General features: G+C 33.9%; 1 protein-coding gene across 1 annotated transcript in view; it reads left to right on the top strand.

The window, feature by feature from the left end:
- The first annotated feature begins 589 nt into the window (after window positions 1-589).
- Window positions 590-17,280, top strand: part of LOC128213609 (transient receptor potential cation channel subfamily A member 1-like) — a 38,875-nt gene continuing 22,184 nt past the window's right edge. Inside the window, exons 1-12 of the mRNA XM_052919515.1 lie at window positions 590-1,027; window positions 6,457-6,613; window positions 6,869-7,044; window positions 9,160-9,267; window positions 9,874-9,982; window positions 10,446-10,549; window positions 11,059-11,106; window positions 12,380-12,504; window positions 14,293-14,341; window positions 14,897-15,091; window positions 15,483-15,566; window positions 16,996-17,078. Coding sequence (XP_052775475.1) covers window positions 590-1,027; window positions 6,457-6,613; window positions 6,869-7,044; window positions 9,160-9,267; window positions 9,874-9,982; window positions 10,446-10,549; window positions 11,059-11,106; window positions 12,380-12,504; window positions 14,293-14,341; window positions 14,897-15,091; window positions 15,483-15,566; window positions 16,996-17,078 — 1,676 coding nt within the window. The remainder of the gene's footprint in view (window positions 1,028-6,456; window positions 6,614-6,868; window positions 7,045-9,159; window positions 9,268-9,873; window positions 9,983-10,445; window positions 10,550-11,058; window positions 11,107-12,379; window positions 12,505-14,292; window positions 14,342-14,896; window positions 15,092-15,482; window positions 15,567-16,995; window positions 17,079-17,280) is intronic.

The raw sequence follows: 17,280 nt of genomic DNA, 5'->3' as shown, positions 1-17,280 counted from the left end.
AATAAAATGCAGGAGTGTATTGAGTCGAAACTTTGCAAACAAAGAAGTCAAAGGTTATGTAAACCTGATCATGCATTAATCAGTTATGAGTGCAATCCTGTGATTTATACAAGTTTACACAATTAGTAAATGGTTATCATTTTTAGCTCGTCTGTTTTTCGAAGAAAAAAAGTCGAGTTATTGTGATAGCCTTGGCGTCGTCGGCGTCGTCTGCGTCTGCGTCTGCGTCGTCGTCGTCGTCCAAAAACTTTAACCTTACCTCATAACTCAGACGAGCGTTGGCACCCACTCCGCGGTGCTCTTGTTTCCTTTTGAAATACCTTATGGATTAATCGTTGCAATTAACCGTATTTAAATGAACTCATTCTTAACGGTCTGTTTAAAATTTTCCCTCGTGTATTGATTAAAGATTAGATATTTCATTGGAAACTATTGGCATGTTCATACGCAGAAATATGACCATTGGTTGGCAATCCTTGTCTCGTCAATGGACAGAAATCTTAATTGCTTTTGTCTCTGGTCTTCAATGTATTAAATAAAATCGGACAAGTAGCAGATTAAAATTGTTGAGGCATTGACTTAGCATGCCATGAACCGTATCAGTTTTTCACCTGTGAAAGCTATTGGGGAGAATAGCAGCGTCATGGAATTACCAGACATGGGAGGATTTGATACATATGGAAGAGATGCACATAAAGTAGGTGCATCGCGAAATCATAGGCCTATTGCTGGCTGGAGTGGTAGGGCTTCTGAAGGTTTGAGTAACTCTGTTGATGTTTTGGATGGTCACAGAAAGGATATGGATAATGCTTATGTTGAAGATTTGGACAGCAGCCCTCCTGGATTGGAAAAGGGACTGAGTAATGTCAGTGATAGTGGGCAAAATACTGATCAGGAATTGGACAGATTGTGTAGCGTTGAATTCAAGGGGTTGAAGAGTGGGGAGGGGCTGGGAAGGAACCTCGCTAACACCCGGGTACAGAGGAAAAGCATGATGGGAATTCGCATGGACAGCAGTATTTGGCAGGTACATAATACCTTATATCGAAGATTGTGTTTTCAATTTATAACATTTCTTGAGTTCAGTTATTCACTCATTTAAAAGCTGTATTACAGGAAGGTTTTAATTCTATCATTATATACCCAGAACCGGCAGATAAATAACAAAATATTTCAGAAGAAGACTTAGAAGCTAAAACTGTTTAATAATTCTTTATTAAAACTTTATGATATAATGATTATAGAAAAGTTATTACAATGATATATTTCTCACTTTTGATTCAAAAGCTGTTTTTTTCCTAATTTTTAAAGAATAGTTTTTTAAAATTATATATATACCTATTGTTTCATGGATACTTTATTATTTTCTAATATGCTATAAATGTCATGCCACAGTTTCATGCGACTGTTTTAAATATCAACTTATATTTATGTTCAACAAGTTCAACAGAAGAACTAGTGTTTTTGAAAATTCCTCCAACGTATGAAACAGCTAGAATAAATTATTGAAGAGGAATGAGCATAACTTTGACAATTATTGAGGATGACATATTGATGTCTGTGATTGTCCTGTGTTTCTGGAGAACTGCAACTGTTAATAGGTGAAATTCCCATGTGGAATTCCCTTGCTGTTTAGTAAATTAATGACTTCTTGCCAAATGAATAAATACTCACATTTGAGGTCAACCTTGACCTTTGAGCTTTGACAAGGTTATAGATTTTTGCATTTTATGTTAAGAATAATTATATCTTTAGAAATATTATAAGCAATGTGCAGTTAAACAAGCTTGAGCTAAGTATTTGGCCAATTTCAATTCAGGATTGTCACTTCAACAATGATAACTCAAAATCTATTCAAAATATTCACATCAAACTTATCATAGGGTTTTAGCTTAAAAGTTATAGAAAGGTGTTGCACCCTGTCCTTTTTGAGTAGCAACCATCTGTCCTATGGAGAGCAACATGTGCACCAATTTATCTCAAATATGTCATTGTTTTGTTCAAAGCTTATTATATGATTGTTATTACATACAAACTTAATATATCTGGCAGTTGTAAGCTAAAACTCTGATTTTTATGCCCCCACAAAGTGGCGGCATATAGGGTTGCCCTTGTCCGTACGTACGTCTGTCTGTCTGTCTGTCTGTCTGTCTGTCTGTACGTACGTACGTCCCGAAGATTGTTTCCGATCTAATTCTTGAAAACCGTTTGTCCAATCCTCACCAAACTTTAAACACATGTTTGTGACCATAATATCTTGATCAAGTTCGATAGTCATGGAAATCGCTTTAGTCATTTAGGAGTTACGGCCCTTTTTTGCCAAAAATACTTCAAAAATATATGTTTCCAATCTAATTCTTGAAAAGTATGTGTCCAATCCTCACCAAACTTTACATACATGATTGTGACCATAATATCTTGATCAAGTTCGATAGCCATGGAAATCGCTTTTGTCATTTAGGAGTTACGGCCCTTTATTTGCAAAAAAAGACTTGAAAAATACGTCCCGAAGATTGCTTCCGATCTAATTCTTGAAAACTGTTAGTCCAATCCTCACCAAACTTTTAACACATGTTTGTGACCATAATACCTTGATCAAGTTCGATAGCCATGGAAATCGCTTTAATCATTTAGGAGTTAGGGCCCTTTATTTCCCAACAATACTTAAAAAATATCTTATCCGATCTAATTTTTGAAAAGGATTTGCCCTTGTGCAGATTATCTTGAATAATCATTATGGCTTATTTTCTGTGACAAAAAATCGAAGTGGGGGCATCCGTGTCCTATGGACACATTTCTAGTTTATTTCTCCAATTAAATGCATTTGCATGGTTCTATTTTTTTTTAATTTATAATATTTAAGTTCTTCACAGCCCGATTCAATATGCCTTTAAACCTTTCCTGCTTGTCCTTTTCCTGCCAGACACTGTCCTATTAAAAACCTGGCAAAACCCCCATGTTACAAATATTACCACCATCAGAGACAACCAACATGATTATGTGTAGCAAGGTTTCACATAACTGTGGCTGCAATTACTGTTGCCCCTTCTTGCTTGCTGAGGAAAGCAAACAAGCGTAAAGAATCCCCTTGCTGGGCTTTTGTTTTTTGTTGAAATAATATTACTGATTTCATAACTTGTGGGATATTTTTTTTCTAATCTAGCATCAATAAATCAATTAGAAATCACAGCATGTACTCATGAATATTATTCTGCATTCCTGTTTACCATAATTGACTGTGAAAAGTAACAGAACGTACACATTAGTTCCATGATGGTGTCTCCTTTAGCCCACATTCTTAGGGCAATAGGCCATTCAATTACAATTACTAGTATGTTGTTTCCCTTTTTTGCTTATACAGTGGCTGCAAAAATATTTTGATTTGACCAAGCTCAAAATACCTCTATTAAAAGCATATTATATCAACTTTTAGAAAAAGACTGAATTTAATGATCAAATATTTATAATAAAAACTAAAATAACAATATAATTAAAAAAAACTGACAACAAAACATCTAGCCATCAAAAACCCTTACATTAACTGAGGGATAATTTAACCTTTAAAACTGCACTCTCACAGATTTACCGTTTTTACATATTTTTTTTATTTTTTGTCTTGGAAAGAGAAGATTTTTGCGTAAATATCTGCAAACCAATGATAAAAGATTGCTGAAAAAAGATCAGAGCGCAGATTTGCATATTACCATTCAAAAATTAATGTTTTATGGCTTTATCCATTACTAATGGTTTAAGAAAAATACATTAAACATGAATTTTTGAACTTAAATATAAAAATCTGCTATCTAATTTTTGTCAGCTGTCTTATATCACTGGTTTCCATGGATTTCCGCAAAAATTGGCTCGTTTTAAGACAAAAAATAAAAACAATGTCAAAACCTTCAATCTGTGAGAGTGCAAATTATCATCATAAAAAATAAAGTGCATTTTACAAAACATGAGTGAGTTCCTTTAACAGTCATGTTAAATAAAAAAAGATATGAAATATTTTTTTGTTGTGCCATAAAATGAACCAAAATATATTTTATAATGTACATATTGGCCTTTTTCCTTCCCAACAAATCTCACAAAACATCTTTTGTATGCTCCCAAACCATTCCGTGTTGGTGGTGGCATTTTTTCCCGCTCATATAATACAATACGACAAGCATGTCTTTCTATATCTAGATACTTATGATAATGCCGATAGGTTGATGATAATGCTGATAGGTTGCCCATTTTTTGTCACATTCTCTATTATGATCTATTATACTAGTGAGGAGTAATTTCCGGGAGAAACAAGGATTTCTTTGTGATTATGTATTTCTGTACAAAAAAATATCTGAATTAAAGACAATTTTTATATTAATTAGTAATAAATGTTTATATATTTTGAGGAGATTTGAAGTTGACTGTAATTGGTGTTAATTACAAATACCTGAAGTTGCGAAAATTAATTGTGTATTGATAATGATGTGGGGCTTGCAAAGAAATTTCATATTAGGTGCTTAAAACACACTAAAAAGACCAAAAAAATTAAAGAAATTGCTGATTACATCTTCAAAAATCTACCTCTCTGGACCAAAATCTACCTCTGTGGGACAGCCAAAGATTTACATGTCTGATAGCAGTATATATTTTTTAATGTTCTTGATTTATTTAAAAGTAAACAAATGAATTAATTAAAGAATGACAAAAATGCATAAAAATATATAATTTTCTAAGTATTTTATTATAGTTGTTAAAGATGATTAATAGCTGTATATATGTGTAAAGAGATAAAATTAATGCAATTAGAAAATTCAAAATTGTCCCTCGGTTTTGCAATATACATGTATACTGTTTTTTAGTTTATATGCAAGGTTTGTGTACGGTTATTCATACCTTAAATGATGATATTATACATATGATAAAAATCTGCTCAGATTCAACTAACGTAATTGATTGACTAATTAATTGGTTATGACAGAATACTCACTCTTGCTTCTCTGCATACATTCAGGAATTAGATGAAGGTAATAGGTATAGGAATGAGATGAAATTACATTAAATGTTTAGGCAATTCCCTATTCCTCACGATTTAATGGAAAATTAATTGAATGTGATCAAAACGTTTGATCACAGGTGCACTGTTTTAATTAGATATTAATGGGAAAAGGTTTGTGAAAAACTCGTGTTTGGAGACTTTGATTACGGTATCCCAGGAAATTGTAATTACGTAATTGAAAAAGTTCTGTTTGAATTTAACCTACAACAGATTGATTCTTGAAGATGATTGGAAAGGTAATTTATTACAAATGTCTTTATGCTTTGATTTTGCTATAATACATTATCAACAGAAATAATGGATTTTATTTTTTATTTTTAACGGGTACATGTTTTAGTAACTAGCAAATGTTGATATTTGCTCAAATTGTACAATTCATGTATTTGTATACAATTTATGTATTTGTATGCAATATGTATGTTTATCACGAAAAACTGTATAAGTTTAAGTGAAAATAAAATCTGTTCTGTTCTGTTCTGCTCAAATATTGTCTTTGCAGACCACAATTTTCATTAGCATTACTAACACTAATGGTCACTTGATCACAGCTTTGTTGTTGCGTGATTGGTTGATTGACATTATCACATGATGTTATCAATGTATTGTTAAAAGGTCATTATATCCATAACTTTTGTTTAAGTTATGGTTGCGTAGAGATGAAGTTGTCAGTTTTACCTTATTGTCTTTTTTATACTATAATTTTATTGTGTCTGTAATATTGATATCATAGAGTAAAATAATGATAAAATAAATGTTTTCAGATGCATTACCAGGAAAACTAATTTTTGGTCAAAAAACATGAGCGAGCATGTGGATAACATATTTAACATATTCATGTCAATTTTTATTGACATATTCAAATAATGATTGTATCGTGGTTTAATAATATATGACGACAATAACAATACGATAAAATTACGAGTCTGTCTCTTTACACTTACGAGTCTGTCTCTTTACCAAGAGAACCTTCTTGATACCAGTTCTATGATACCAGAACTATTTTAGTTGAATCTTTATTTGTTTTACAACGATTGTGAGAAAAGAATATTAACTTATGCTAAGTCACTTTCTACACATTAAAACCAGTACTATTTTTGTTTTAAAGATTGATAGCAGTACTTTTTCCTTCTTAATATTGATACTTGTACAATTTCTCTTCTTTTTTCTTTCTTACTATTGATGCCAGTAAAATGTCAATTCCTAATATTGATACCACTACTATTTTCTCAGTACTATTATTTTTCTAAATATTGATACTGGTAAAATGTTAATTCCTATTATTGAAACTAGTACTATTTTCTCAGTACTATTTTCTTTCTAAATCTTGATACCAGTACTGTAGTAAAAAAATGAAGTAAGTACCATTAAGTACCTTAAACATGTACAATTGTGATAACATATCCCACTAACAGATAATTCGAGATGACCTTGTTGGGGACCTGCAGTATCAGTTACGTCGTAACCCTGACCTTATCAACTCTACGGACAATGCCGGCAATACACCCATACATGTTGCCGCCAAGTACAACCGTGTACAATCCCTTGCTGTTCTCATGGAGTTTAAAGCAGGTTTGTGGAATTATTTCAACTGCTGAAGGGGAGTGACTTGTTGGAAGATTTTCTTTACATTTTAAAAAGAAGATGTTTTTGTCTGTAAGTAAGAATTATATATTATAAGTTATTTTTTTTGCATTGATTGCCATTTAGTGATATTCAAATTCTAATTACTACATGTTTTTATTTAAATCTTGCTATATTTTGAGTTTGACGAAGGATGAATTAAAAGTATAGGAAATAAGTGAACCATAAATGCCATACTTTCAGACCCCAATGTGATAGGCCCTTACGACATGTATCCCCTTCACCTTGCGGCCCGGTATAATTCCATTGATGTGGCAAAGTTCCTGCTCGAGAACGGAGTCAACATCATGTGTCGAGACTGCAAGAAGAAAACACCACTACATCACGCTGCAAGGAAAGGTCACCTGGAGATGGTTCAGGTAATGACATGGATATAATATCTTGGACAAGTTAGGCAACCAGCAAAATCCCATTAGTCACACAGGAGTTGCCATCCTTCAATTATAGAAATTACCTAGAATTGGTCATGTCCAATCAATAACTTAAGAAGCCTTTCACCAATCATCACCAAATTTGGTCAGAATGTGAATAGACATAGTATCTCAGACAAATTCGATAACCAGCCATATTGCATCAATCATTTGAGAGTTATCCCCCTTAATTTATAGAAATTACCTTAAATTGGTCATGTCTGATCAATAATTATAGAAGCCCTTGCCCAATCATCACCAATTTTGGTAAAAATATGTATGGGCATAATATCTTAAACATGTTTGATAACCAGCCTGAGCACTGAGAGTTATGACATTTCAATTATAGAAATAATCTAATTTTTGTCTTGTCCGATCAATATCTTTAGAAGCCTTTGTCCAATCATTACCAATTTGGGTCATAATAATTCTCGGCACCCCAGCGTATCCTAACCTATATGAAACCCTGGGCAAATAAGCTGTAAAAATCTCGTACTCCTGAATAATTAATAATTTGAAATCCACCCGCTTCATTGGTCGCATGAGACACACCTCATGCGGTGTGGAAATGGCCGAGGACGGATGTAATCTCGGTTCAAAATAATCCAATGAGATCACGGCTTACAAATTGTTTTAGGCAGGATATTGTTAAAAATACTGATAGCTCTTCACAAAGGAGATACTTTTCTTTTTGTTATCGGTTATTTCATTGGTCTGAAAATGCTTATAAATATGCAAGATTTACGATGTTTCCCTAGCCAATTTTCCCAGGGTATCATATAGGTTATGATATGCTGGGGTGCCGAGGATGGGTCATAATGAGTGTGGGCAGAATGTCTTGGTCAGGGTCAATAACTAGCCATGTCACCTAAGTCACTCCAGAGTTATAACCCTTGAATTGGCAATAACTGTATTTAAAGTATCCACTTACTGATAGGACGGCATATTTGGTGAAAGTTGACGCTCTTGTCATTAGTGTTTTTAATAATAAAATTATGTGTATTTTCTTACATACTGATTAAACATTCATAAAACGCTTGATCGAGTACAATCTGGGACAATTAATCATCACTTTCAGGTAAAACAAATAAACTGCAAGAAATTACTGAAGAACATGTCCACCCCAAAAACATTTAATTAGGCTATTGAACAACAATAATAAAAAACATAATTTATGAGAGAATACAATTCCAACAGAGTGAAAACATATTAGATTTTTAACAGTGCTAGGCTGCTAATTAGTGATAGATTTATTTGAGTTAGTAATTGAGCATTTCTGGTAGTTAGTATTTTTGTAAAAGCCAGAAGGTTGACCTAATTGTGATTTAGCTTGTGGCTTTAAATTAATGAGAATTAAATGGATTTGTCCCCATGGGAACCATAAACATATAAAACAATGAAAAAAATGCTTTGTGATTAACAAGGATGGCTGCCAGATAGTTAAAGGCCAAATGATATAATGAAATATAGATGTTCACTAAAACATGTGGACATGACAGTGTCAGGTAATTGATTATTTTACTGCCCTGACAAAGCCATATTTCAATGAAGTTTAACAAAGACATTGAAAATTTAACACAGAGGTAGTACTAAAACTCTTGCTCGGGTTTCAATGTCAGGTTGCAATGTTACCTTTTCTTTGAAAATGGTCATGCTTTTTGTATCTTAAACTTTGTTTGTGTTTAATAAAAGACAAAATTTGAGGCAATGTCATGATTTGTATAAGTACAGTTCAATATCAACATTGACTTCATAGTCATTCAACAGAATATTCTGTACTTGGTCCCTTCACTCTGGATAGATGTTAAATGTTGAGTTAAGTTACACCGTATGATCAACTGAGAATGAAACGTCACACATTTATTCTTACCAGCATTAAACAAGACCAAATTGACAAAAATATATACATTGGGTCATTGTCCTTACAGTGATCAAAATAAGCACAAGCCGGCAAGCCAGAAATATCCCCTGGCTAGTAAAAGTATCTCAGTTTTGTAATATGTTTATTTATTCAGGCTTGTTGGTTATAATCTTCTAACTATATGTCAATGACTGTCATTGCAGTTGTTACTGTACACTGATGGGTGCCAGCTGGAGAGTCGGGATGAGGACCAGCTGACCCCGCTCCATGAGGCCTGTCAGCTGAAACAAGCATATGTTGCCAAATACCTGGTGTGGCACGATTAGTACAAGTTTTATGAAATACGAATTATTATACGTTAATTGTCAGGCCCTGTTATTGGCTTATATCATGATGTTCAGAATTGAAAGGAATAATTTTCGATTCCCAGCTTGCCTTAGAGCAGAACCGATAGCCAGAGTAAACTTTTAGTATGTTGTCATTCACATTTACTTAAAAGGGAACAATATAGTTTTACACTTGATAGACGCACAAAGAAATGTCTGCATTTTAATGCATTGTTATGTCATTTGACTTACATGTATATGATAAAAACAAAAATAAAACATATGATTTGAGTACAGATCAGAAAATATAACTGATATTTTGGCGCTTTTTTTAAAGGTGGTATTTGTGGCCATGTAGCTATTAATTGAAAGCCCGAATATCAAGGCTAATATTTCAAGTGCAAAACAATATTGTCCCCCCTTGAAATAGCTTCTATTAAACCACTTAGCCAATTTCAATCAAACTTTGATGGAATGGTCCTTGGGTGGTCTTCTTTCAAAATGATTAAAAGAATTGTTTATGAGCAACATTTGGTTATTTTCTGGGTTCTGTTTCATAAAATCATAATGGATGTCTAAAAAACCCCATAGATTCACCATGGGGCTGACCTTGATGCCAGGGACATCTCCAACAGCACCCCACTACTGTTTGCTGCTGCAGAGGGGCTTACCGAGATCTTAGATCTCATACTCAATAAAAGTAAGAAGTCTTTCATGTAAACGATTTTTATTTTTGTTTAGTTTTAAACTATATTTGTTTCTTTAGCGTAAAAAGCAACTGAGGTGAAGTGACCCAATGTGCTGTGCCCGAATTTGTCAACCAAACTCTATTGACATAAATATTTTGAGGGAAATAGACTTAGCGCTAGAACAGGCATATGTTTGTTTGTTTGTCTACCCACAATTCTTGGATGTTCCTATGTGGTCAATTTACATTAAGATTTTATCTAACACAACAGCTTCACAAATCATCTGATTTTCTGCCTTAAACATTTTGCGAGAATTTCTTTCAAGGTTATAACAAGATTTGTATGATTATAATGGCTGTTCAGTGGAAGGTTTAAGTTAATAAGGTAATCATACTCAACCATGGAAACAACATTTTGCTTTGCCTTGTACAATACTATAACATGTGCTATGATATGAAAATGTTAACATTTCAGCTGTTGAGTGGAAGGGTTTAGCGGGGAAAGGAGCCATTCTCAACCACACAGATAACGAGGGTAACAGTGCCCTGCATCTTGCTGTACAGAACAACAAACTTGAGGTGGGCATGTTATTAAGATATTTAAAAACTTACAGAAAAAAATGACTGAAATTTAAATGGCAATTTAGTTATCATGTTAGTATTGATTGTAACTTACAATAATTATAATTCAAAAAGTATATGTCAGTATTAGCAGGTTTAAATATCTTGTCAGTAAAAGAAGGGATGTTGAATGTGCGTATGATTGTTAAGTTTAATAAACCATGATGGCAATATAAATTTAAGCATTCATGATTTAATAGTCAACCTGTTGGTGAAGTTTGACCAGGTCTTGAGTTATAATAGTTATTTTAGCTTTACTTAACCATTACATCGGCATCAGTGTTGGCGCGAATTTCTCTATATGCACATAAACAAACTGCTAAAAAATTAATGACTTGATGGAACTTGAGCGGTCGTTTACAAGCTTTCTAAATCAGAATCCCTCTGGTGATCCTATTGGCACGACGTGAGAGTAAACAAAAAATCAGATACTTGATTAAAGGATTATACTTTTTTTATATTTCCAGGCCATAGACTTGTTACTTGACCATGGCGCAGAGATAAACATGCAGACAGTGAGTATCTTAGTTCTGTTATATAGTTTTAGAATCACTCAACTCCCACTCACAGAAAATATTCCCTGTTGCTCGTAAGCAGATTTTCTGTGCTTTAAGTGCATACTTTTAGAGCACTTTTGTGTTCCTGTTTGGAAAGACTACTATACATAGGTGATTTATTCTCGCACTTGGGCAAGGCCCATTCAGCGAGTGCTACAATAAAATTGTTAGTCATTTTAGGTTTTTAGAGCATGTGGACAGTCAGAAAGTAACCCTGGTTGAGCTACCGTGATTCTTTAATGTGCACTAGTGCATAGCATTGTCACATGGGGGCCCCCATTTAACGTCCCTCCCGGAAGACAATTAGTATCTGTTTAGTGGTGTGGCTGGAAATCAAACCTGCAACCCTTTGATTGACAGTCAAGTGTTTAACAACTAGACCACATATCCGCCACCTACTAAACATATTTATATTAGTTTTTACCAAGGAATTCTGTTCTTTACCTTAGTATCTTTATTTAATACACATTTGTCACGCTATTTAAAATCCTTAAACCTTTGAATTTGAATATGTCAGATCCCTTAATTTATGTCGAATAGTCAATAGAACTGTCTTATATCATTTCTTATCCTTGATTTCCTTTTTTTGCTGGTAGTCATTACGACCTAATGATTGTGATTGTTTGTTTCATGAAGCTGCAGATGGATTGCAATGCGTGATGAGTTTCTTTAAGTTTTTTTTATCATTTCCCCAAATTTGCCTTCTTGAGTTGCCATTACATCTATTGATATGAATTGTTTTCTTTAATATGATAGTTTTTTTTATATTTTTCTTGTCTAAGTTTTAAATTTAGTATGTCATAGATTTTTAAGAAATGTTTTCACAATTGTTTGTAGTTCTTGTTTAGCTGAAATATTGTTTAATATTTGACACATTATAACTTTGATTTTAAATGAGTTATTTGGAACTAACCTATGTTATTGCTTGATCAAGAGAATAGCTTTCATTTGGTATTGAGCTTTGTGTCTGTCGGGGGAGTCAGTAGTGATTATTCTTGCGATAGCTCTATTTTTTAGGTATTAGAGTTAAATACCTATTCCATGTTAGGCGCTATGCAAATTGGCCTCAACATGAAATATGCTTTACTACTTTAAATGGATATTTTTAATAATTATTAATAGTATATCCAGCATAATTAATCTTCAGAACAATCTTTTATAAAATCATTGTTTTTTTCACTTTTTTATCTAGGCATCAAAACTTTTTCCTGATATTTTTCTTATATTTTAGAACACAAACTACACCCCACTACACATGGCAGTAATTGGGGGTCATATCGCCATTGTTAAAGAGTTGTTATACAGAGGAGCGGACCTAGAGGCCAGAGATGGGGACCATATGACACCAGTGCACAGGTTCAGTTGGATTTTTTTTATTTTACTCCAAAAGTGGTCTCTCATAATTCATAATAAGGAGCAATCATATGTTCATTGGTCCTGGGCAAGATGGAGTAAATCACATATAGATCCACAGTTTAAAGGGTAGTGTTTCAGCCATGTTATATAAAGGTCAGGTGTTGCAGAAAAGAGACAGGGTGCTAAGGAAGAAAGAGGCACATAATATCAGGTTGTGAAGAAATGGATCTTATGAATTTGAAAGTAAATGTACGGAATTGTGCTTGATTGAAGTAACTATTAGGCTTCAACTGTTTAATATGTCAAGTTTGTATGAATTTATGGTCACATTTCGAGTTTTAATAAAATAAAATAAATATTTAAGCATTTGATTCTGTGAAAGCAGTAGGGTGAACATACTGATCTCCTGGACTGGTCTACATACTTTTTTAAGCTAAAACCCTAAAGGGGGAATGCTTTGTTACCTGAATGTTACATGATACATATTATCAACACTGGTCATTATGTACATGGCTTTTTTTGTATATGCCTGACATATTTTGTTGGCAATCACTGTCAATTTGTGTCAGAAGTACATGCAATACCTGTATTTTTCTCTTGGTGTGCCATGTATGGGCCATTGTTTTGTGACCACAAACCACATGCAATACCTGTATTTTTCTCTTGGTGTGCCATGTATGGGCCATTGTTTTGTGACCAAAAACCACATGCAATACCTGTATTTTTCTCTAGGTGTGCCATGTATGGGCCATTGTTTTGTGACCACAAACCACATGCAATACCAGTATTTTTCTCTTGGTGTGCCATGTATGCGCCATTGTTTTGTGACCACAAACCACATGCAATACCAGTATTTTTCTCTTGGTGTGCCATGTATGGGCCATTGTTTTGTGACCAAAAACCACATGCAATACCAGTATTTTACTCTTGGTGTGCCATGTAATGGCCATTGTTTTGTGACCAAAAACCACATGCAATACCTGTATTTTTCTCTTGGTGTGCCATGTATGCGCCATTGTTTTGTGACCACAAACCACATGCAATACCTGTATTTATCTCTAGGTGTGCCATGTATGCGCCATTGTTTTGTGACCACAAACCACATGCAATACCTGTATTTATCTCTAGGTGTGCCATGTATGCGCCATTGTTTTGTGACCACAAACCACATGCAATACCTGTATTTATCTCTAGGTGTGCAATGTATTGGCCATTGTTTTGTGACCACAAACCACATGCAATACCTGTATTTATCTCTAGGTGTGCCATGTATGGGCCATTGTTTTGTGACCACAAACCACATGCAATACCAGTATTTTTCTCTTGGTGTGCCATGTATGCGCCATTGTTTTGTGACCACAAACCACATGCAATACCAGTATTTTTCTCTTGGTGTGCCATGTATGGGCCATTGTTTTGTGACCACAAACCACATGCAATACCTGTATTTTTCTCTTGGTGTGCCATGTATGGGCCATTGTTTTGTGACCACAAACCACATGCAATACCTGTATTTATCTCTAGGTGTGCCATGTATGGGCCATTGTTTTGTGACCACAAACCACATGCAATACCAGTATTTTTCTCTTGGTGTGCCATGTATGCGCCATTGTTTTGTGACCACAAACCACATGCAATACCTGTATTTTTCTCTAGGTGTGCCATGTATGCGCCATTGTTTTGTGACCACAAACCACATGCAATATCTGTATTTTTCTCTAGGTGTGCCATGTATGGGCCATTGTTTTGTGACCACAAACCACATGCAATACCTGTATTTTTCTCTAGGTGTGCCATGTACGGGAAGACTGATGTTCTACAAGTCCTGTTAGAAAAAGTAAGCACTCTTTTATTTATAGCTTACCTGATTTGATTTACGAAAGCATTGCTTACATTAAAGTCGACTTGATCAATAATGTCAGCATTTTTTGCCTTTTTTTAATGATAAGTTGTAACATTGCAATAACCTTTATGTCATTATTGTGCAAATTCTTAAATGTTTTGGAGACCTCAAAAATATTGCAAATATAAACATGAAAAGTGGTTCGCATTTTCATGACTACATTATATTACTCTTGATAAATATTTTTCAAGTTAAGGCTCTGAGTTCATTCGACTGAAAAACATCCACTTTAATTGCACTTGAAATGATTTAGCATGTTGTTATTTTTACAATTTAAGCATCCGTTAGCTAGCTTTTTAGCTGTTATAGTCGAGTGAAATCCCCATCAAATTTGCCCAAAACTTCAGAAAATTGAAAAAGCATGAAACTTGGCACAAGTGTTAAAGCTGTTACCATTGTACATGTTGTAGGATTTGGGTTTGATAAAGAATTCAGGCATAGCTGATATTAGTTATAGCTGATATTTTACCCTTTTGATACCTTTCAAAGGGTGCCAACATCAATGCCCGCACCAGTGAGCAGATGACTCCCCTGCTGGTTGCTACGTGGAAGGGGCACCTGCATGTTATTGAGTTCCTGCTTAGCAACGGGGCCAAGGTCAAGGCCACAGACAGCTGCATGAGAACAGCACTGCATTGGGCTGTTGACCAGGAACATTACAATATATTGCAGGCTCTTATGAAGGTAATGCGTTTGGGAATATTTATTATTACTAATATCTGGTTGGCATTCAAATACAGCTTTTCAAAATGAGTGCTGGTCAAAAAAGAACAGAATCAGAAAGACCCAGAACAAAAAATGCCCAGTCTGAAAAGTGTACTTCACATTATTTTAAGTGTATACATCTTATTTTACAATTATAGAAAGTTACTTAAAAATGTTAATTTTATGAAAAAAGTTGAAAATAGTAAAATGTTGGATTGTTCAAGTATTCCTTATTCATAGCACCATGACTATAAATGAACTAAGATATGTATATTCATTGACCAAAAATCTTCACAATGAAGCTAAACTCATTTAAAAGTATATACCATGAACTAAAATAAAATGAATGATATTATCCATGTACTTGTAGAGTGGAGGTAACGATCTGTTGAGACTGGTTGACCATCGAGACCAGACTGTGGCTCACTATGCCGCCAGAACTGGAAATACCATGGTGGGTTGGCTAATGTCTTGTACAGGGAAACATTGATTGATAGCCTTGCATTGTATGATAGATATTAAGCTTGTCATTTTTTTCTCTAAAAAGATTCTTTCTAAGTAAAGGTATTGTGATAGAATTGGTGTCGTTGTTGGCTTCGTTGACATGCAAAAACTTTTGTGTTCACTTAAAAAACGTTAAACATATATGAAGCAAGGTTCCTTATCCTGACTTTAATAATTGCCAAGATATAATACTTTTGACTGAAGAAAAAAGTGTTTGCATCAGCTTTTGGTGTTTTTATTAGTTGAATGTTACCATTACTCAGTTTTAAGTGGCAAAAGAATGCAATGTGGTGTTGCCTTATCTTGCATTATGACTTAATAAATAAAGAAGATTGTTATAGTTCCTGTTTGCTGGTCTTGCGATTGGCGACTCTAAACTGGGTTTAATATAAAACCATACAGGGGATATGATACAAATGATAGATGTCAAAGTCTACCTTATTTAAGCCAGCACTGTGTAGAAATAAGTCTAGCTTATTGCTATTAAAGAAAAGTGATCTTAAAGTAGGCAAGCTCCTGCTGTAGCAGCCTGAGTTTCAAAAAAATCATAGGTCATTTCCAGCTTATTTATTAAACTTTTGATTGGGCCAAATTTCACAGTCCATCCTAAATGCAATGCTGTCTGACTTAGTCACCCATTAAAGTCATCTTAGGTGAACATTCCTGTTGTGCCTAATTAGTTATCAATATTTGACAGCAATTCATCAAGACATGAGTCTGCATGTATAAATCATGTACCTAATTAGTATTTGGACATGCCAGTAGCCATGGATTCGTCATACTTAACTAATACCTTTCTTGTTAGTATTTCAAGTAATTATTTATTTTAGAAAATAAATCTAAGTTCAGATTTATTATATCAGATCCCTCTTAATGAATTATGTCTTTCAAAAGATAATGTTTTTATTATTTCCCTATTTCATTCCCTGAGTTTTGAAATGATTGAGTAAATTGTAATTGCCCTGGGGGCTTTGTCAATGTCACACAAATAATATTGGCCATAACTAAAAAATAGTCAAAAATATATATATTACGTATTTTACTCATAATTAGTTTGAAAATATGCACATGGGTAGCATTAGTCGCATAATTATGGCTGAAACATATTTGGTCAGTTATTTGTTTTGATCATAGTTATACAAAATACCCTGGCTGAGTGGTGGTACATATTGCGTTGTTTTATATTTTGTTTCAATTTGTTGAATAGTTTTATTTACACAATTTAAAGATGTTATTTTATGTATAAAGTGCAAAACCAGCCTAATTAATTTAAATTCCTACATTAAAGGTTTAATATAACGTCTTATAGTGTGCAGAATTTGCCAAAGAACATCAACATGTAATCAAAATGAAATAATGGGAAAACCATTTTTCCTCAGATGCTGAAGTTGCTGATAGATTTTGGGAGCAGCCTTGATGCGCGGGATCAAGATGTGAAAACTCCGCTACATATTGCTGCTGAGTAAGATCGGCTTTTTGGCAGCTCTATTTTTAACTTTTTTTTTTTTATTGAAGACAACAAGTAGATTTACTGTGATCATAGCTTTGGTGTCTTTGTCGTCTGCAATATCCTTGATGCTTCAAAGATTATAACTCGTTTTGCCAAACATCTTAAAATCGCTCCGGATATTCACATGCTTGTTAGCATAGATATGACAATGAAG

This window comes from Mya arenaria, chromosome 2 (genome assembly GCF_026914265.1).
Source record: "Mya arenaria isolate MELC-2E11 chromosome 2, ASM2691426v1".
Classification (NCBI taxonomy): Eukaryota; Metazoa; Mollusca; class Bivalvia; order Myida; family Myidae; genus Mya; species Mya arenaria.
This window is presented reverse-complemented; position numbering and strand designations above follow the sequence as displayed.